The 15,209-nt window shown below is 37.5% G+C and overlaps 1 protein-coding gene across 6 annotated transcripts in view; it reads left to right on the forward strand.

Annotated features, from left to right (window-relative positions):
* The first annotated feature begins 80 nt into the window (after positions 1–80).
* MINPP1 (multiple inositol-polyphosphate phosphatase 1) overlaps positions 81–15,209 on the forward strand; it is a 78,305-nt gene continuing 63,176 nt past the window's right edge. For 2 of the 6 annotated variants that reach the window (XM_032608906.1, XM_032608904.1), the window contains exons 1-3: positions 86–768; positions 3,684–3,881; positions 6,837–6,934. In XM_032608906.1, the coding sequence (XP_032464797.1) occupies positions 132–768; positions 3,684–3,881; positions 6,837–6,934 (933 nt within the window). In that variant the 5' untranslated portion in view covers positions 86–131. Of the gene's footprint in view, positions 769–3,683; positions 3,882–6,836; positions 6,935–15,209 lie in introns of all 6 variants that reach the window. The other 4 variants (XM_032608902.1, XM_032608905.1, XM_032608903.1 and 1 more) reach the window with 4 other exon arrangements.

Here is a 15,209-nt window from a genome sequence, read left to right on the forward strand (position 1 = left end):
AGCTGGTTACGCGCAGTGATTCCCGGGGTGGGGCACCGGACGGAAGCACCGGCCGGGCCCGCCCCCTGCCCTCCGGAGCCGGAAGCCGTCGACTGAGCCGGTATGTTTCCCTCCGCGGGCCGCAGTGCATCATGCTCCGTGGCCCTTGCCGCCTCTTCAGGGTCTCCGTGGCACCCGTCGCGGCCCTGGCTGTGGCGCTGGTCTCGTCGCTCTCTCGCTGCTCCCTCCTGGAGCCGGAGGACCGCGTGGTCTCGCCGCTCAGCCCCTACTTCGGCACCAAGACTCGCTACGAGGATGCCAACCCCGGGCTGCTGCCGGACCCCGAGGCGCCACGGCGGGACCCACAACTGCTGGAGGAGACCTGCACCCCGGTACAGCTGGTCGCCCTCATCCGCCACGGCACCCGCTACCCGACCACCAAACAGATCCGCAAGCTGCGGCAGCTGCACGGACTGCTGCAGGCCCGCGGGCCCGGGGATGACCGGATCCGCGCTGCCGGCGGCGGCGACCTGGGCGCTGTGCTGGCCAACTGGCCGCTGTGGTACGCGGACTGGATGGACGGGCAGCTGGTGGAGAAGGGGCGGCAGGACATGCGACAGCTGGCCCTGCGCCTGGCCTCCCTTTTCCCGGTCCTCTTCAGCCGAGAAAACTGCGGCCGCCTGCAGCTAGTCACCAGCTCCAAGCACCGCTGCGTGGACAGCGGCGCCGCCTTCCTGCAAGGACTGTGGCAGCACTACCACCCTGGGTTACCGCCGCCCGACGTCGCAGGTGACCACCCCGGGCCGCCCAGCCAGTGCCCTGCCTCGGTCCTCCCCCAGATCCCGGACTTCCCCGGTCCCAGCCTCTCCTTACTTCCTTCTGTCCCCAGCCCCCCATCCCATGGGATGTTCAGGACTTGGCTCTCTCCCTTATCCTCGTACATAATGTTCATTTTTTCATTCATCAGGGATGAGTTTGGCACTTTCTACGTGCAGGACGCTGTGGTAGACGTTGGGGGATCCAGTAAGAAGGGAGACAGGCCAGGGCAGTTTTTGATCACCCATTCCCAAAATTAATTTCTCCATCTGAGCACCAACCCCTCTCCCCTTCCTCCTTCTCTGGCGACTAGTTCTGCAGTTCGGCGCACTTTTTTTTTTTTTTTTTTTTAAATCTAGGACTTTTCTTCCTCAGGTTTTACTTCTGATACTAATACTATTTGGGTTTTGTTTTGTTTTTGTTTTTTTTTCATTTAGCAGCTTTTTCAGATATTAATTCTAGACCTACAACCTATTTTGGGAAGTACTCTCAAACTTTCTTTACTGCTCTGCTTTTTTCTCTATTTTGATTTTGCATGTACTATAGAGTTACTCTCCTTGTAGCTGTGGTCCATGGTCATGGCACAGTACTTTACTAATTTATTCCACTACCAATACTTTTGCAAAGTTTGAGAGATCGTCTAGCGGAGCTCTTTTATTTCACAGGTGAAGAAGCTGAGCCTAAGAAAATGCCCTGCTGATTGTCCTTTCTTAGTTTGAGGCCCAGAATCCAGGTCTTCTGTTTTCCCTCAAATGATGCTTTTTCCTTAGAAAATGTTTTAAAAGTCACATAATAATAATAGCAAACACTTAATGCTTGCTATGTGCTAGGCATGCCTACATTTATTTCACAAAATCCTTACAACAGCTCTCTGAGGTTGATTGTATTTCCCCCCCTCTTAACCGGTGAGGAAATTGAGACGTAGAAACACTAATTTGCCTAATTTCAAATGAGTAGGTATGAACCCAGGAAATCTGATTTAGAGCTTGGTCTCTTAACCATTACACTGTACGTACAGCTTCCATTTGTCCTGTAACTTAAGGATAAGAATGAAAACATGACATTTTTGTGCCAGAGAGATGAACAAGTGTTAATACTTTCTTGATCAGCTTTAAGGTCAAAGTTGAGGTGAGGCATCATTTAGCTTTAAAAAGCCCAAGCAAAAAATAAATTAGAAGTAGACTGGTTTGTCATTTCTCTAATAGCATTCTCTCTTACGCCGTTCAGCCATCTCCAAGGGGTTCTTCCATTGACTCTGTCATGTGTTATGACTCTGTCATGACTCTGTGGGTAACTCGGTTGGCTGACTTGTCTTTAGTCACTTGTTGAATCATGCTTTTTAATATAGCTAGACTTTTTTCCATTGATATGAATGAAGATTTCCCACAAATCTGTTAAATTAACTGAACGTTGAAAGCAGAACATACTTCAATATAGTACTATATATGTATATAGTGTATACCAGAAAGGGACTACTGGACCTCCTGGGATGAATGAATTTTTGCCCTTAGATGGATTATGAGAATGGGCATTTGCCAGCCATGGATCAAAATAGTTCAGGATAAGCCACCCCTCACAATTTTCAGTATCAGAGATTAAACCCTTTGCTTAGCTGCTTCATTATTATCTACAGACAATTGTTTTGCCTGTTGTGTACATCTGGGCTTTGGAGGGAAGCCACTGAATTGGATTTTGTATTCTTACAGAAACAGAACAATGCCTTTGTTTCTATTTAAAGAATAGCAGTAATTAGATAATAGCAGGGATGAATTATCCAGATCCACTTAGGAAATTTTGAGGCCACAGAAAAAGATGACAAAGATCACTTATTTTCCTAGTAATTTCTTAAGAACTGTAATCTGATTGCCAATTAAAATTGGCAGAATTATTCATTTCAGGAGCTCCTGAAATGGATACACACACACATACATATAGATATTTTCACATACACATCTGAAGCAAAATGGTATAACTAGGCATAATTTTCTTATTTTAATTACAGAAATGTATACTTGGTGTTCTTTTCATGGTAAATTATTGGAGAAATGATGATTGGAATCTGTGTATTTTTAAATATGACTCTGAGAAAACTTAAAAGGCACCCCAGTAGTTGAAGCATGATTACGAATGCTTTTCTAGTATGTATTTGTTACCGAATTGGGGAAATAATGTTAATACATAAAATTCTAAATGGGAAGTTATTCTGGAGCTTCAGTTAGAAAATAAACCGAATCAGAAGCATCTAGCACAATGAAATACAGAAGACCTGAAACTTTAATGCATTTTGTGCTATTGTCAGTAGTTTTTGTCCAAAGCAGTCTTTTGTAAAGGAACACAGGATTGAGAAACTTAATTGAGAAAATAAAATACTCTATTTTTAGACTTTGGCTTAGAGTAGTAAAACAGAGCCTGTCTGTTGAATTCTCTCTCACCTTGTAATTAGAAATGTTGCTAATCTTTAGATCGTTTTCTCAAATTTTCTGTGCCTGATGGAAACAGTACTTAGGTAATAGATTTTTACACTTTTTATGACATTCATATCTAATTATTTTTGTTTTCTTTAAGAAAACATTCATTTCACCTTTATTTCATAATGTAGTATTGCTCTAGCATTTTATTTTATCTTTGATATTTTCTGTTTCTTTAGTCTTTTTTAGCGTATCCTCTCATGAGCTAACAATTATTACAAATGGGGAATAGTTTTGCCCTATGTCTTTCTTGAGCAGTGTGTACTTATTTCAGACATGTCAATGAATAAATAGGTTTTTAGGGTTCCTAACAAAATTTTCCTGGATATATATATATATACACACACACACACACATACATACATACATACATACATACATACATACATACATACACACAATTATTTTTTTCCCTTTCAGACATGGAGTGTGGACCTCCAAGAATTAATGATAAATTAATGAGGTTCTTTGATCATTGTGAGAAGTTTTTAACTCAAGTGGAAAGGAATGCTACGGCTCTTTATCATGTAGAAGCCTTCAAAACTGGACCAGAAATGCAGAACATTTTAAAAAAAGTTGCAGGTATTTTGCAAGTGCCAGTCAACAACTTAAATGCAGGTAATGTGCCTATTATCTCGCATTTGAACTCTGAAATAGTTTAAGTGGTTTTTAAACTCTGAACATGGAAAAATATGGAAGCATAAAGTTATTCCTCTTAAAGGACCACAATTGATTTTATGTTGAGAAAATAATGTGTTCTAGGTCAAGAAAATTCTGTATCTCATGCTTACTATTCTTAAATTCAGATTCTTCTTTGAGTTTTATGTAAATTCATACACAAGACTCTTGATGTATCTTGGAATTTTTTTTTGTTTGTTTTGAGGGCAAAGTTATATAAAGCTTCAACTCTAAACATTATTTATAAAACAAAAATTATCTTTTTCTGAATTATCTCCTCTTAAAGTGATACAAATGGAAAGTCATATAAATTCTTTAGCTTTTAAAGCAGTTCAGAAGTACATGTTAATGTTTTGAGAGGGGTTAAGTTTTTAAAAAGTACTGTGATTTTTTTTTTTTCTTTGAAGCTTTTATACCTAGAGATGCTGAGAAAATGAGCAGTCATGTATGTCATAAGCTATTGCAGTGGATGGGTTGACTGTGCCACCTGGTACACTTTAGGGTGAAAGGAAACACTATTAATAATTATGCTGGGAGAGCAGGTAGAAAACCAAGGTACATGGTTACCTAGCAATGAGAAATTAAGAAAAAATAATAAGATTTTTTTTCCTGTTTTCTAGGAATGTATAATCCATACAGCAGATATTGACAGATATATAGAGTGTGATTTCATTATACTGTGAATAAATTTCCGAAGTCTAGAAATAGGAAATGTTGGGAATAAATTAAGTAGACTAGAACATGTCAATCCTGGTGTCTGAATGCTTTATAAGGATCAAAAAAGTGAAGATGCCTAGACTGGCATCTAAAATTGAGTTTTTTCTCTTTTCTTCAACTGGCTATACATTGGGGTCGTTTGCAGAGTTTTAAAAATTATTTCATTTGGGAAATAATTCAAGTATATAGATAATAATAAAGGCTAATGAGTAGCTGTATACCCACAACTTAGTTTGATCAGATTTTAACATTATGGTTCACTTAGTTGCTTTAAATAAATTGAGGGTCCTTTGTCCCTCTCTAGGATCTCATTCCTTTCCTTTTCTCCCAGAGGTAACCATTGTCATGAATTGAGCATTTAAGTCATCCCATGCCAGTTTTTATATTTATGTTTCTATGACTAAATGGGGCATTTTGCAGATTTTTAAACTTTTAGGAATGGTATCAAACTATGGTATCAGTCTGAAATTTGATTTTAATTCAACTTTGCATTTTTTATTTAATGTGTGTAATTCTAGTTCTGCATTTTAAACTTATGTACAGAATCCCATTATATAATACCAGCATCTAGCCATTATTCTGCTGGTGGGCATTTAAGATTGTTGAAGATTTTTTTAAAAACACTATTTCTAGTCTCTGACTTGACAAGAATTATTTGTATTTTACTGATGGAGTAACTGAGAGCAACTTTTTTTTGGAGGCAATATTAGCATAGTGGTTAAAATCATGGGTTGTGGAATTGGACTGTTTGGAATTCGACTATTCGATTCTTGACTTTGTTATATTATTGACTAACTCTGTGATCTTTGGCAAGTTCCTTAATATCACTGTGCCATAGTTTCTTTCTCTGTACAATGGATATAGGAATTGTACCTGCCTCACAGGATTATTGCAAGGATTATATGAGATTAATTCATGCAAAGCATTAGCACAGTACGTGGCACAGAGTAACTGTTCAAAAATATTTTAGCTATTTAAATACTTTTTTTTTTGCATAGAAAGGTGATGCTGTATGTATTTTCTGTAACATTTTTACTTAGCAATGTATCTGTCTCATTTTTAAAAATTCTGTTATTTTATAGGATATGTATGATTACTTTTTTAGGTAAATGATAGTTAAAAATTTATTTAACCCATCATCAAGTTTTACTGGTCAGAGAGGCTGGAGCTAATACAGTCCAAATTCTATTTTATAGGAAATTACATTCCTACTAAGGTTTTTCTTAGTTTTTAACTCTTTGAAATAACGCAACAGTGGACATTCTTATAGTCTGCTTTTTGCACTTGAGAGTTTATAAGGTAACTATAGGTAGAATTGTTGGCTTAGGTGCATGAATATTTTACATCTTAACATATACTTCCAAATAGTTCTCTGAAGGTGTAGAAAAATTTATATCAGCAATATGTGAGAATGCTCATTTCCCCCAATTCATCTGACAGTGGATATTATTAGTCATTTTGACTTTTGCCAATTTAATTAATGAAAAATGATATCTAGCTTTAATTTGCATTTCTTTGGTTACTTGTAAGGTTGAACATCTTTTCCTATGTTTATTAGCTATTTCATTCCTTCTGAGGATTGCCTCTTCATAACCTTGGCCATCTTCTATTGGATTATTTTTATGTTTTTTCTTATTGATCATAGGTACCCTTTATGTGTTATGGATATATTAATTATATGTCCTTTGATATTGCTTGACAAAAGAATAAATCCTTTGCCTATTTTGGGTTGAGACCCAGGAAGCCTAGAGTGACTTACCCAAGATAATTAGTGTCAGAGTCCGGTCTCATAGTGTGATTTTTCCCTCTTTGTTTCTCTCCTTCTTGACCCTTTGCTTCACCTTCCTCCTGACTCCTCAGTCTGCCTTTTCTTTGTTCTTTACCTTTTGCAGTCTTCTCTTCTTTTTTATATCCTTCTCTGTACTTGCTTCTTCTTAATAGTTATAATGTGAATTGTGTAGTTAAAAGAACCGTTCAATAAATGTTCTTTGTCATTACTGACTTTCAAGTTGGGGACTAAAACCTTTTATAACTTTATCTCCCCTCCTCTAATCCTCTAAAAGTAACAAAATCAAGTTACGTTTTATGTAGTAAGTCCTTGGCATTCTGTAGATATTCAGCCTTTGGAAAACTGCAGGAAATAGTAACCTACAAATTTTACCTTTTTTTTTCTCTCAGATTTAATTCAGGTAGCTTTTTTCACCTGTTCATTTGACCTGGCAATTAAAGGTGTTAAATCTCCTTGGTGTGATGTTTTTGACATAGATGATGCAAAGGTAAGTATTACTTTTGCAGTTTCTTTGCTTTTTTTTTTGCATGGTTTTCATTGTTGTCTTTATTTGAAGCAGCTTTTCAAAAAATAAGCAGAGTAGGGAACATTAAGTGCCTTTGACTATCTTGTAATTTTCCTTAAAAAGAGAGATTAATTGTTCAGATAGGACCTGCCTACTTGTAAATAGTTTAGGTTCATAAAACTCTGGAAAACATTCTTCCATTGTGATTTGATTTCTAAGTCCACCCAGTTAAAAACCTACTTAACCCATCATCAAATTTTACTGCTGGAAAGGATCATAGAGCTAATATAATCCAAATTCTTCTTTTTATAGGAAGCCAAAGCTCAGAGAGGATGAATGGTTTTCCAAATACCTATTCTTTTATAAAGTTTTCATAATAAATAGAGTTCTGTTTTCTACCCAGTGATGGCAGTGATTCATCTTGGTTCTGCCTGGCTACTTTGTATTCCCTTTCGTTCCTCTTCATTCATGTTGTTTCTTTGTAGACTTTTAGACTCTAGAGAGAGAAGGGCAGACAGACCTCTGGTGACTATAAAAGAGGCAAATTCTGGTCAAATCTGGGATGCTGGGAGCCAGAGAGGTGGGGTAGGAAAGTGTTAATTGTTTTCTTAAGTATTGAGGATCAAGGCATTGGATAGAATTCTGATGGATGAGAGTAAGATGTATCTTTATGTATGGGTCATTCAGAAATATGGACTTTAGAAACTTCAGTCATCCCTTGCATATATATGGAACCTTCAGCATTCTGTATGAAAATCAATTATTAACTTCAGAATTTAACCTCAAATTTTGAAAAGAAGTGTACTATTTGTCAGTTAGAAGCAAGCTTTTAAGCTGAGAGCTAATGTACATTTGAAAGTAAAACAAGTGCTTTATTTCGTTAATTAAAGACTAAAGTGACCAACAACCAGATTAAAGGTGATTTTTCTGTAGTATTATGCCAATGCAGATGTAGGGCTTAGCCGGTAAGTTGGAAGAAGGGAAAAGAGCCCTCGATGGTTGCTTGCTCTAGGATGCTGAGCGCCAGAAGTAATAGGCGTATGTATTTCCTCTCTGTGCTCCTGAATTGCTCCCTGATGATCTACTTTTTCTCTGTCTCAAGTACTCAAAACACTTCTCATCTCCTCTAAACGTCCATAACTATCACTTCAGAAACATCCTGGCCTACCCTTCTTTGAAATAACTCTATGCTTAGGATGATCATAAAATTTATGTTCTAAATTGAATACTTTATTTTTTATAAATTTATTTATTTATTTTTAGCTGCATTGGGTCTTCGTTGCTGTGCACGGGCTTTCTCTAGTTGTGGCGAGTGGGGGCTACTCTTTGTTGTGGTGCGCGGGCTTCTCATCGCAGTGGCTTCTTGTTGCAGAGCACAGGCTCTAGGCACGCAGGCTTCAGTAGTTGTGGCACGCAGGCTTCAGTAGTTGTGGCTCGCAGGCTCTAGAGTGCAAGCTCAGTAGTATGGTACATGGGCTTAGTTGCTCCACAGCATGTGGGATCTTCCCGGCCCAGGGCTCGAACCCGTGTCTCCTGCACTGGCAGGTAGATTCTTAACCACTCCACCACTAGGGAATCTCCTAAATTGAATACTTTTAAAAGTGAAAGGGGAACCAGTAATAATTACACCAGTATAGGTATAAACAGAGACTTATGGTCACCATTCACTTGTGTCAAAATTCCTCACCTCCCTTTTCTCCCTACCCAGATTGCTGTAGGGGAAAAAGCCAATAAACAGAATTGAAGTGATTTTCAGTATTGTGTAAATGACTGAGGGGTGTGGGCAAAAGGGAAATTTACTTTTTAACAGAAGAACAACTTATTTGCCCAAGTTACTGCAGTTGTTGGAATATTTGGCATATGCTTACCTGGCTATCTGCCCTTTTTGTATTCTGAGTAGCTATATCCATGTGGTCCCTTACTTCCAAAGACCAACAACTCTGCTTTTATTTCCATATCGTAAAAGATGGAACTATTAGGTGACTTAGATTCTATGCTACTTGTTTTTCTTTTCCTTTTATTTTTAGGATTACCCTTTTATCTCTTTATTGCATATGAACTTCTCTCTTTTTTTCCCCACAAATTATTTTCAAAAATTTCAAACTGACAGAAGTTGTAAGAATAACAGAATGAACATTCATGTCCTTCACCTATATTCACCAGTTTTTAACCTTTTTTGCCACATTTGTTTTTCTTTCTTTATAATCTATTAGTTTCCTATTGCTGCTATAACAGATTACTGCAAACTTAGTGGTTGAAAGCAACACAAATTTATTATCTTACAGTTCTGGAAGTCAGAAGTCCAAAATGAATTTTACAGGGCTAAAATCAGGGTATCAACAGGGGGCTGTGTTCTCTCTGGAGACTCTAGGGGAAAATCTGTTCCTTGCCCTTTCCAGTCTCTAGAGCCCACCTGCATTCCTTGTATCACTATGACCACGGCTTCATTGTTATATCTCCTACTGTGTCCTTCCTGCCTACTTCTTATAAGGATCTTTGTGATTATTGGGCCCATCTAGATAGTGTAGGATAATTTTCCATCTTAAGCTCCTTAACTTAATCACATTTGCAAATTCCCTTTTATCATATAAGATAACATATTCATTGGTTGTAGGCGTTAGGATGTAGACATCTTTGAGGGACATTTATTCTGTCACATATATATGTAACCTTTTTCTTTCTAAACATCAAGACACTTCACCCTTAAATACCTGGAGATACATCTAAACAAGAAACTTCTCCTACATAATCATAATAAAATGTAAATTTACATATGCATATATAGTACAGTATTGTCTAATATACAGTCAGTATTCGTGTTTTCACACTTGTCTTAATAGAATCCTATATTGATAGCTTTTATTTAAAAAAATTTTTTAAACATCTTTATTGGAGTATAATTGCTTTATTACGGTGTGTTAGTTTCTGCTTTATAACAAAGTGAATCAGCTATACATATACATATATCCCCGTATCTCCTCCCTTTTGCGTCTCCCTCCCACTTTTTTTTAAATTCAGGATCTAATCAAGGATCATTCATTGTATTTATTTGTCATGCCTTTAATCTAGAAGAGTGTTCCAGCCTTTCTTTTGTCTTTTATACACTGGCATTTTGCAGGCATCTAGGCCAGCTTTTTTGCAGAATGTCTTTGTGTCTGTTTTTTCACTTAAGATTAGATTGGGGTTTAAACATTTTTGACAAGAATACTATATAAGTATTCTTATATAGTGTGTCTAATCAGAAGGAATGATGTCAGTTTGTCACATCACTGATGATGATATGTTTGATCATATGATTAAAGTGGCACCTTCCAGATTTCTCCATTGTGTAGGTACCTTTAAACAACTTCTCATATTTTTTTTGAACTTTATTTATTTTTTATACAGCAGGTTCTTATTAGTTATCCATTTTATACATATTAGTGCACATGTCAGTACCAATCTCCCACTTTATCCCACCACCACCACCCCGCACCGCCGCTTTCAAAGAAATTCTCATTTAAATGACCATGATTTGAAAATTTGAAATACATGTTTAAATTAATTGAATAAGAGACTTTCTTTTTATATAGTAAAAGCAAATAAGTTAGATTCTTCATTAAAAAATATAAAGTTTTCTTTCTTTTTTTTTTTTTTGTGGTATGTGGGCCTCTCACTGTTGTGGCCTCTCCCATTGTGGAGCACAGGCTCCGGACATGCAGGCTCAGCGGCCATGGCTCACGGGCCTAGCCGCTCCGTGGCATGTGGGATCTTCCTGGACCGGGGCACGAACCCGTGTCCCCTGCATCGGCAGGCGGACTCTCAACCACTGCGTCACCAGGGAAGCCCTAAAGTTTTCTTTTGATTTAGATGTTTCCTGTGATTTTTTTTTTCTTTTTCAGTAATTTGACACAAAAATCTCTGCTTAGGACTTTTCACTATGAAATAGGTTTACATACTGAAGTATTTACAGATGCAATAAAATGATGTCTGGGATTTGCTTTAGCATAATCCAGTGGTGGTGGTAGGGGCATAACTGAAACAGAATTGGCCAAGTGTTAATTGTTGTTGAAGTTGGATGAGAGGTACGTGGGGGTTCATTATTCTCCTATTCTCTATTTTTATGTTTGAAATTCTTTATTAAAAATGTTTTAAGGGGCTTCCCTGGTGGTGCGGTAGTTAACAATCCATCTGCCAATGCAGGGGACACGGGTTCAAGCCCTGGTCAGGGAAGATCCCACATGCCGCGGAGCAACTAAGCCCGCGTGCCACAACTGCTGACCTGCGCTCTAGAGCCCGCGAGCCACAACTACTGAAGCCCGTGTGACTAGAGTCCGTGCTCCGCAACAAGAGAAGCCCCCACAATGAGAAGCCTACGTACCGCAACGAAGAGTAGCCCCCGCTTGCCGCAGCCAGAGAAAGCCCACACACAGCAACGAAGACCCAACACAGCCAATATAAATAAAATAAATTAATTTATTAAAAAAGTGTTTTAAGAATTAAAAATGAATAGAAATGTATGAAATTCTAAGAATTCTGGATATTATTAGATATCCAAGACCTTATGAAATGCTGGTCCATCTGTGCCTTCATTCAGCAGATATTGTTTGAGTGCCTGCTCCATGCCAGGCACTTGGTTGAAGCTGAAGATACTAACATAAGATAGGCATTGTCCTCAAAGAATGTCACAAGGAGTGAAAGACAAAAAAACCATTGCAAGACAATGGGATGGCTATAACAGAAGTATATATAATGTATAGTGATACACAAAGGAGGAAGTTGATTAATGGCAGTCAGGTAAACCTTACAAAAGAAATGACACATGAGCTATGTACTTCTCTGTGGGATAGCTTTTTGCAGCTTTGTGTCTATCTTCTACTGTAACAAGTATATCTAGATTTTCTATCTCATCTGGGGTCGGTTTTGGTATTTAATATTTTCTTGTAAAAGTCATTCATGTTCTCCAGGTTTTCATATTTATTTGTGGAGTTTGGCAAATTTATCTCATGATTTAAAAAAATGTCTTCCTTCTATATCTGAGATTATGTCCCCATTATTATTACTTATTTGTGTATCTGCATTTTCTTTATTATGTTAGTTTAGTGTCTACTAATTTATTATTTTTTCCCAAGAAACAGTTTAATTATGTTTTGAACTTTATGTAATGGAATCATCCAGTATGTGTTTTTTTGTATCTAGTTTTTTATCAACATTATGTTTTTAAGATTTATCTATGGTGCTGCATGTAGCTATAGTTCAGTTATTTTTATTGCTGTATAGTATTCCATTACATGAATTACCATAGTTTTTTAATCCATTATCTTGTTGGTGAACATTTGGGTTGTTTTCAGTTTGGGACTATTATGAATATTCTTGTGTATGTCTATAGGTGTGTATGTACACATTTCTGAAGGTCTATGTCTGTAGTAGAATTGCTGGATCATAGGATATGCAGAACTTCAAATTTACTAGATAATGCCCAATTATTTTTTGGAGCTGTTCCAGTTTATATTTCTATCTTTATGCTTCTTTCCATATATATTTTTTCTTGTTTTGGACTCTTTCTTTTTTAAATGATTATTTTATTTTCTTAAGTCTTTGGAATTCATGATACTGTGTTTATTTAATTATAGTTTTCATTTTCTCTGTAGCAGAATATCTAGGGTGAGGGTTTTTTTTTTCTGGCTATTTTATCTGTGTAGCAGTCTTGTTTTTAATTTGTATGTTTGTAAAGATACTAGCACCTTTTAAATTATTACTCATCTTTGCAGTGAATTCAGCTTTTACTTCTCAGACGGCCAGTAGGGATGAGCAGCTATTCAGAGATAAGTCGTGTTCCTTCCAGTTTGGAGTTTTTCTCTGAGATTCTTTGTAGAATGCTTCTTGTAAAGATGGAAGATCAGTCTGTTTCCTGTAATGGTGTTACATACTGTCCAGGGAGGCTCCTCTTAGACTTCGTTCTTATTGTTTCAAGCAAAGGATTATTGGATCTACTCCTGCAAGTGTACCATGTGCTTTGAGGATCTGTCTTCTGTTGGTTTTATCTGAGGGGTTTTGTTTGATTTTCACTGCATTTGGCAGTCCTTCCTCATTTATGGTGGTGGCTCAGGGTACAGAGGTCTCCTAATTTCTTTGAAAGGGGCATTTGCATTTCTTTTTCATTCTTCTTTTTTTAGAGTGATTTCTGAGAGAAGAGAGCATATATATCTTAATTCCATCATCTTAAAACCCAAAGCTTTGTTTATATTTTCTAGTTAAGAGCACTTTCAGTGTTTCATTGCAAAATATGATGTTTGGCATAGTCACTAGTAGTTATCCTTACCAAGTTAAGAAAATTTCTGTTTCTTACCAAAACCTTCTATTTATTTATTGTTTTTAAGATCAGGAATGTGCTGAATTTCTGGCATCTAGGAAGATGATTTTTTTTTCCTCTTTAATCTTCTAACATAGAAATTACATTAGTACATTTTCTAATATTGAATTATCCTTACATTCCTTCTTTCTTATGATAGATTCTTTTACTGACTGATTTTTCTTCTAGTTATAAGTCATGTTTCTTGTTTCTTCATGTATTTCCAGTAATTATTTATTAGATACTGGACACTGTGAATGTTATGGTGTTGAATACCTGGATTTTGTCTTCTAAGTATTGAATTTTGTTTTATTTTGCAGTTAAGTTACTTGTGGATCAGTTTGATCCTTTTCAGGCTTCATTTTTCTGAGTTTCATGCTCTCGACCTGACCTTACAAAACTCAGAAACAAAACCTTACTTATACACATGTCTTTACTATTAAAGTATGTCTCTTATGGGGTCCAGATTGAAGTCCTGGATGTCTTGGTATCTATGGAAGCTCTCTCTACTTAGGCCACTTGGAACATGAATTATCTCTCAGCCTTGTGATAGCTCTGGAATTGATCAGCTTACAACTCCCACGGCCTTTGGCAGCAGAATCAAGGGGACGCCCCCCACGATTTTTGGAGTTCTTTTTCTGTGTAGCTTCCTCCTCTCTGATACTCTACCCTGCTAATTCCAACCACTTCAGACTTATTAAACTCTGAGTTCTGACTCCTCAACTCAGCAAGACTGCCGAATTCTGCTTGACATCCTTTTCCCTGTGCCACGGTTTGAAGCGCCTCTCCTTTTTCATTTCTGATACTGTTTTTGTTTTATTTCTTGAATAGATTTGGCAGAACTTTATCTAATTCTTTTTATTTTAATTTTTTTAACGTTTACTTTGTCCCTTTTGCTAACGTCTTAATTTAATTGCCTCTTTAATATATGTTTAGTTTTGTGTTTGGTATATGGCAGTGGCCTACCCTTGCTCTTGCTCTTAAACTTACGGCTTGCACTTAATTTCTCTAGGGACTCTTCTGAGAAGAATGGCTCATAACTACTGTGTAGTCTTCTCTTGTACCTCTTTTGGGTTGCAAGATTTAGTCCTTTATTTTTGGTGTTGGATCAAATGATACACGAGTACAAGTTTGACATTCAGATAAAGGCTACCTTAATCACCAACTCCAATTCAAGACCTCTCCACAGAAATCTACCACTCCTGTCAGTTTGATGTGTACTTTTCAACCTTTTCTGTGCTCTATTTATAATTTATACCATTCTTAGAAATGTAAGCAGTGTAATTGTGTGTGTATTTTGCTAGTAAATGATATTATACTGTATTATTCCTTTTTTTTTGTCTTTAACAAATACGTTTATTGTACAAAGATTACCCCTCATATAAATTACTGCAGCAGGGCTTCCCTGGTGGCACAGGGGTTGAGAATCCGCCTGCCAGTGCAGGGGACACGGGTTTGATCCCTGGTCCGGGAAGATCCCACATGCCATGGAGCAACTAAGCCTCTGTGCCACAACTACTGAGCCCGTGTGCCTAGAGCCCGTGTACTGCAGCAGGAGAAGCCACCACAGTGAGAAGCCCACATGCAGCAACGAAGACCCAACACAGCCAAAAATAAATAAATAAAATAAATAAATTTATTTTTTAAAAAATTACTGCAGCACACAACTACAGGAATTCACAAAGCAATTGACATTTATTGAACAACGTCTGTGTGCTAAGGGCATTTTTGAGGGCTTTGCACAACTCTCAGGAGGTACTAGAACTCTCAGTTTGCAGATAATGAAAGTAAGACTCAACTAAATTATGGGATGTGTCCAAGATTACAAAGCTAATAAGGAAGAGATCCAGCATTTGAATTAGATCTGTGAAAGGCGTAAGGACCAAAACACTGAAAATAACTGACCAGAGCTTCCCCTTGCATAGA

The sequence above is a fragment of the Phocoena sinus genome, chromosome 16 (assembly GCF_008692025.1).
Source record: "Phocoena sinus isolate mPhoSin1 chromosome 16, mPhoSin1.pri, whole genome shotgun sequence".
NCBI classification, from domain to species: Eukaryota; Metazoa; Chordata; class Mammalia; order Artiodactyla; family Phocoenidae; genus Phocoena; species Phocoena sinus.